A 6,032-nucleotide genomic window follows, 5' to 3' on the forward strand; every position below is an offset into this window, starting at 1 on the left:
CCTTCCCTCTTTCAAAAGAGTTTCTTGTTGCCCAGGCTGGAGTGCAATGGCGCCATTTTGGCTCACCACAGCTCCCGCCTCCTGGGTTCAAGCAATTCTCCTGCCTCAGCCTTCCGAGTAGCTGGGATTACAGGCATGCTCCACCACACCGGCTAATTTTGTATTTCTAGTAGAGACAGGGTTTCTCCATGTTGGTCAGGCTGGTCTCAAACTCCTGACCTCAGGTGATACCCGCCTTGGCCTCCCAAAGTGCTGGGATTACAGGCATGAGCCACCATGCCCAGCCTCTTTCTTTTTTCGGAGACGAGATCTTGCTCTGTTGTCCAAGCCGGAGTGCAGTGATGCAATCGTAGCTTACTATAATCTCCAACTCCTGGGCTCAAGGGATCCTCCTGTCCCAGTTCTCAAGTAGCTAGGAGTACAAGAATGTGCCACCATGCCTGGCTAATTTTTTTCTTTTTTTTTTTTTTTTTTTTTTTGAGACGGAGTCTCGCTCTTGTTACCCAGGCTGGAGTGCAATGGCGCGATCTCGGCTCACCGCAACCTCCGCCTCCTGGGTTCAGGCAATTCTCCTGCCTCAGCCTCCTGAGTAGCTGGGATTACAGGCACGCGCCACCGTGCCCAGCTAATTTTTTTGTATTAATAGAGACGGGGTTTCACAATGTTGACCAGGATGGTCTCGATCTCTCGACCTCGTGATCCACCCGCCTCGGCCTCCCAAAGTGCTGGGATTACAGGCTTGAGCCACCGCGCCCGGCCTAATTTTTTTCTTTTAAAAAAACATTATTACTTTTTTTGAGACAGAGTCTTGCTCTGTTACCGAAGCTGGAGTACAGTGGTGTATTCTTAGCTCACTGTAACCTCTGCCTCCCAGGCTCAATCTGTTCTCCCTCTTTAGCCTCCTGAGTAGCTGGGCGCTATCATGCCTGGCTAATCTTTGTATTTTTTGTGCAGACAAGGTTTCATCATGTTGCCCAGGCTGGTCTTGGACTCCTGGGCTAAAGCAATCTGCCTGCCTCAGCTATCCAAAGTGCTGGGATTATAGGTGTGAGCAACTACCCCCAGCTGCCCAGCTAATCTTTGAAAAATATTTTGTAAAGATGGACAGTCTCGTTGCCCAGGCTGGTCTTGAACTCCTGGCCTCAAGCAATACTCTTGCCTTAGCTTCCCAAAGCATTGGGATTACAGGTGTGAGCCATCATGCCTGACCATGAAACTTTCTATTGTCATATGTTCTACTGCCATTTCTTTGGTAATTTTGCATCCTGATTTTATAGAGAGAATTTATTTCATAAGAGTATGCCAAGACTCAAGATGTTAACTGACTCAACATCAGCCATTCAGAGGCTCTGAGAGGATTGAGATGATTACTTTTCTTCTTTCTTTTCCTTTCTTTCTTTTTCTTTCTTTCCTTTTCTTTTCTTTTCCTTCTTTTCCTTCTTCTCTTCTCTTCTCTTGTCTCACTCTGTTGCCCAGACTGGAGTGCACTGGCATGATCTCGGCTCACTGCAACCTCTGCCCCCCGGTTTCAAGTGATTCTCCTGCCTCAGCCTCCCAAGTAGCTGGGATTACAGGCTTGTGCCACCACACCCAGCTAATTTTTGTATTTTTAGTAGAGACAGGGTTTCACCACTTTGGGCCAGGCTGGTCTCAAACTCCTGACCTCAGGTGATCCACCCGCCTCAGCCTCCCAAAGTGCTGGGATTACAGGTGTGAGCCACTGCACCTGGCTGAAATGACCTTTCTTGATTCCCCCTGGGGAAACTTACTACTTGGAACTAAAGATCAGGAACTGCCCCCACTGGAGACAAACTGTGGGATAATTTATGTTAATTCTAAATGAGCATCTCTTATTATCTCTTTGGTTACTTTTCCAGGTGAGACAGGGGAAACGGTGGAAACAGAGATGGAGAATGAAAAAGTGAGTGAAGGGACTGAAACCAAAGAGGAAGAAACAGGAGAAGCGGTGGACTTTTCAGCAGCCACATAGATAGGTACGGTGACAGAAGAGTGAACTGACACAGCGTGTTATCATAGAGAAGACAAAAATGGCAGTGAAGCTTGTGGTTATGTATCTTATCTTTCTACATCTACATGTTTTCTATAAGGAGTGTGGTTATAGAGAGACCGTTGGAACCATGAGAAGGATATTTCCATATTCTTATTTTGTTCTACAAAACTGCTAAACTGTAAACAGTTTTCCTAGCTACTTAGAATGGTTATACATTTAAAACTATAAAAGTCAGAGCCAATAAAAATTATGTGATTATTTAAGAGTATGAGGGTGACTTTCTTCATTGTGGACATGAGTCCATTCAATACAGAAAATGAGACCCTAAAAAGAAGGCGTAAACCTTTAGGTACAGGTGGCTGGAGAAAGGAATTAGCAAATTTTAGGGAACTGACAATAATAAAGTCACACAGTTTTAATCATGATGGAATGAGAATGAACAACAGCCAAAATAATAGGATGAGCTATACCAAATATTTCTGTCCTGTTACAGAATTTAGAGCTGATAAGACCCTTAGGAAGTATGTCATCTACATGCTTGCTCACCTTTAAGGCTGTCAGCTATCACAGATCCTTATTTATCATGGAATATTAAACATGTTAACAGAATCCTTTTCAAAGGATTGCAAACTCTGGTGCTATTGCAAGGTCAGGGATTTTTTACAATGAAAGGCTACACATTTTCCATGTGCCATTTTGAATCAGCTGTTGATTTTATACTCACATGAGGTTTTTCAATTGATGTTATCCTTTAGAATAACATTAAAAGTATTTTAAGGCCAGGCATGGTGGCACATGCCTGTAATCCCAGCACTTTAGGAGGTTGAGGTGGGTGGATCAGAAGGTCAGGAGACCAGCCTGGCCAACATAGTGAAACCCTGACTCTACTAAAAATACAAAAAATTAGCTGGGCATGGTGGTGTGTGCCTGCAATCCCAGGTACTTGGGAGGCTGAGGCAGGAGAATCCAGTGAACTCGGGAGGTGGAGGTTGCAGTGAGCCAATATTGTGCCATTGCACTCCAGTGCGGGCGATGGATGCGAGAATCTGTCTCAAAAAAAAAAAAAAAAATATATATATATATATATATATATATAAAAATTAATTGACTTTTTAATATATTTTGGAGACAATAAATAGCAAGGATTAAAACCTAGATTGTTGCTTATGCGGAATCTATTCTTGGGCTCTATTTTTTTTTTTTTTTTTGAGATGGAGTGCAATGGTGCTATCTCGGCTCACTGCAACCACTGGCTCCCGGTTTCAAGCTGGGATTACAGGTGTCTGTCACCATACCCAGCTAATTTTTGTATTTTTAGTAGTGACAGGGTTTTACTATGCTAGCCAGCTGGTCTTGAACTCCTGACCTCATGATCCTCCCACCTTGGCCTCCCAAAGTGCTGGGATTACAGGCGTGAGCCACTGTGCCCAGCTGCTCTGTTCTTTTTTAGATGACTACAATTTAATATGAGGCTTCAGCGGTGAAAAAAGGCTAAGAAGTCAAGATTTTTTTTTTTTTTTAAGATGGGGTTTCACCATAATGGCCAGGCTGGTCTTGAACTCCTGACCTCAGGTGATCCACCCACCTCTGCCTCCCAAAGTGCTAGGATTACAGGCATGAGCCACCACACCCAGCCAAAGTCAAGATTTTAGAAGCATTTGTGACACTTCTTTAGTGATGTACTACAGAGTCAGTTTCTGAGAATTCTTCTGAAGTTGACCAGGTTTTGGCAGATGATTGTAAGTAATAAAAATAATAGCCAACTTTCCCACCAGTGAGTGCCTTGTGTTTATGAGTATCAGAATAGAATTCTGGAAACATTTGGTTTCTTTATCTTATTTGTAAATATATATTTTTCTTTTTTTAAAAAAAGTTCCTACTATTTCCTAAGTAAATATGTATTTTTAAGGTAACTACTCAGATGAATTAACTAATCTTTTTATTTTAATTTTTAATTTTTTGAGACAGGGTCTTACTCTGTTGCAGGCTTCTGTGTAGTGGTGTGATCATGGCTTACTGCAAGCTGGACTTCCTGGGCTCAGGCAATCCTTCCACCTCACCTCCCCTGAGTAGCTGGGACTACAGGCATGTATTACCATGCCCAACTTATTTTTGTATATTTAGTTGAGACAGGGTTTTGCCATGTTGTCCAGATGGTCTCGAACTCCTGAGCTCAAGCAACCTGCCTGAGTCTCCCAAAGTGCTGGGACTTCAGGGGTGAGCCACCTGGCCTAACTAGTTTCTTTTACTTTAGCTTCTACATTAAAATAACTACTAAGATGGCCTATAATTAATTATAAGAATATAGGATACAGGGAAGAATATATTTTCTTGATTCTGATTTTAATATTATGTTCTGACTGTAAAGTGCTGAGGAGGACAATAAAAGGAGCTCCTTGAGGAGATGACATCATCCTTTCTGCAAAGTAAAGGCACTGGATTGTGATTGCATTGAAAGCAAGCACTGTGTTTTATGTATCTTTGAATTCAGGCATTTAGCTCCTTTAATGGAATGTGGTAGGTACTCGATAAATATTTGTTGAATCAATAAATGAATGACAAATGCCAAGGAGTCCCATTTATACTTAATTCATTAAAAAATAATAGATATAAAATATAAATTTGGCTGGGCATGGTGGCTCACACCTGTAATCCCAGAACTTTGGGAGGCTGAGGCGGGTGGATCTCTTGAGTCCAGGAGTTCAAAACCAGCCTGGGCAACATGGCGAGACCCCGTCTCTACAAAAAATACAAAAAAATAGCTGGGCATGATGGCATGTGCCTGTAGTCCCAGCTACTCAGGTGGCTGAGAGTCAAATCATTTATTCTCATAAAATTGCGGAAGTTTATAATAAATTTCTGGTACTTGCTCTACTTTTGTCTTTATCCTTTAATGTGGTTACTAAAACATTTTTGGAAACTTTGTTTTTATTCTTATTAAGTTTTAACATTAAAACTTTATAAGGAAAATTAAAATATTTCACAATATATGAACATTTCAAAATTTAAATATTTCAAAATAATCTGTTAATTTAAAAAAGTAATAAATATCTACAGTAAAAGTCAAATATAGAAGGGTATAAAATAGGTAGTGAAGTTTCCTTCCCATATCCTTTAGTCCTTCCATGAAAAAATTATATTTCTTGTGTATACTTCCCAAAAAAAAGTATATGTATATACCAGGCTCTATGTGTATGCTAAAATATAAGTGTATATTTACATATCTACATTTTAACTTTTTTCTTTTTTTAGATGAAGTTTCGCTCTGGTTGCCCAGGCTAAAGTGCAATGGTACCATCTCAGCTCACTGCAACCTCCACCTCCCGGGTTCAAACGATTCTCCTGCCTCAGCCTCCTGAGTAGCTGGGATTACAGGCATGTACGACTATGCCCGGCTAATTTCATCTTTTTAGTAGAGATGGGGTTTCTCCATGTTTATCAGGCTGGTCTCAAACTCGTGATCTCAGATGATCCGCCCACCTCGGCCTCCCAAAGTGCTGGGATTATAGGCATGAGCCACCGTGCCCTGGGAGTCTTGCTATGTTGCCTAGGCTGGTCTCAAATTCTTGGCCTCAAGTGATCCTTCTGCCTCAGTCTCCCAAAGTGCTAGAATTACAGGCATGAGCCACTGGGACCAGCCCACATATCCACATTTAAAAACACAAATGATAATTTACATAGCCCTTGTACTGTGAAAACTACATGTAAAACCACTGATTGATCCTTTCCTATGTTAAAATGTTTTCCTTTTGCCTAAGACTGAGTCTTCTTTTTCTTTCTTTTTTTTTTTTTCATTAGAGCCTGATCCTGGAATTTTTTTCTTTTTTTTCTCTCTTTCTTTCTTTTTTTTTTTTAAGACTAAGTCTTAACAGAGCAAAATGTATTCTGATCCTAGGTCCCCAGACCCTGAAAGGATTTGACCAGTTTTGCCCCCAGATTCAAAATGCACGAGATGGACAAAAGGTTTGAGTTGTTAATAGAGAAACTGCCAGCAGGGCTGGATTTTTCTATCCCTGGAGTG

The 6,032-nt window shown here is 41.3% G+C and overlaps 1 protein-coding gene across 1 annotated transcript in view; it reads left to right on the top strand.

Moving 5' to 3' along the window:
• ERICH5 (glutamate rich 5) overlaps nucleotides 1-5,802 on the top strand; it is a 29,714-nt gene extending 23,912 nt beyond the window's left edge. Inside the window, exons 3-4 of the mRNA XM_012455804.2 lie at nucleotides 1,878-1,994; nucleotides 5,264-5,802. Coding sequence (XP_012311227.2) covers nucleotides 1,878-1,990 — 113 coding nt within the window. The 3' untranslated portion in view covers nucleotides 1,991-1,994; nucleotides 5,264-5,802. The remainder of the gene's footprint in view (nucleotides 1-1,877; nucleotides 1,995-5,263) is intronic.
• The last annotated feature ends 230 nt before the right edge of the window (nucleotides 5,803-6,032 follow it).

The sequence above is a fragment of the Aotus nancymaae genome, unplaced genomic scaffold (assembly GCF_030222135.1).
Source record: "Aotus nancymaae isolate 86718 unplaced genomic scaffold, 86718_ANA_hifiasm-v0.15.2.pri h1tg000036l, whole genome shotgun sequence".
Classification (NCBI taxonomy): domain Eukaryota; kingdom Metazoa; phylum Chordata; class Mammalia; order Primates; family Aotidae; genus Aotus; species Aotus nancymaae.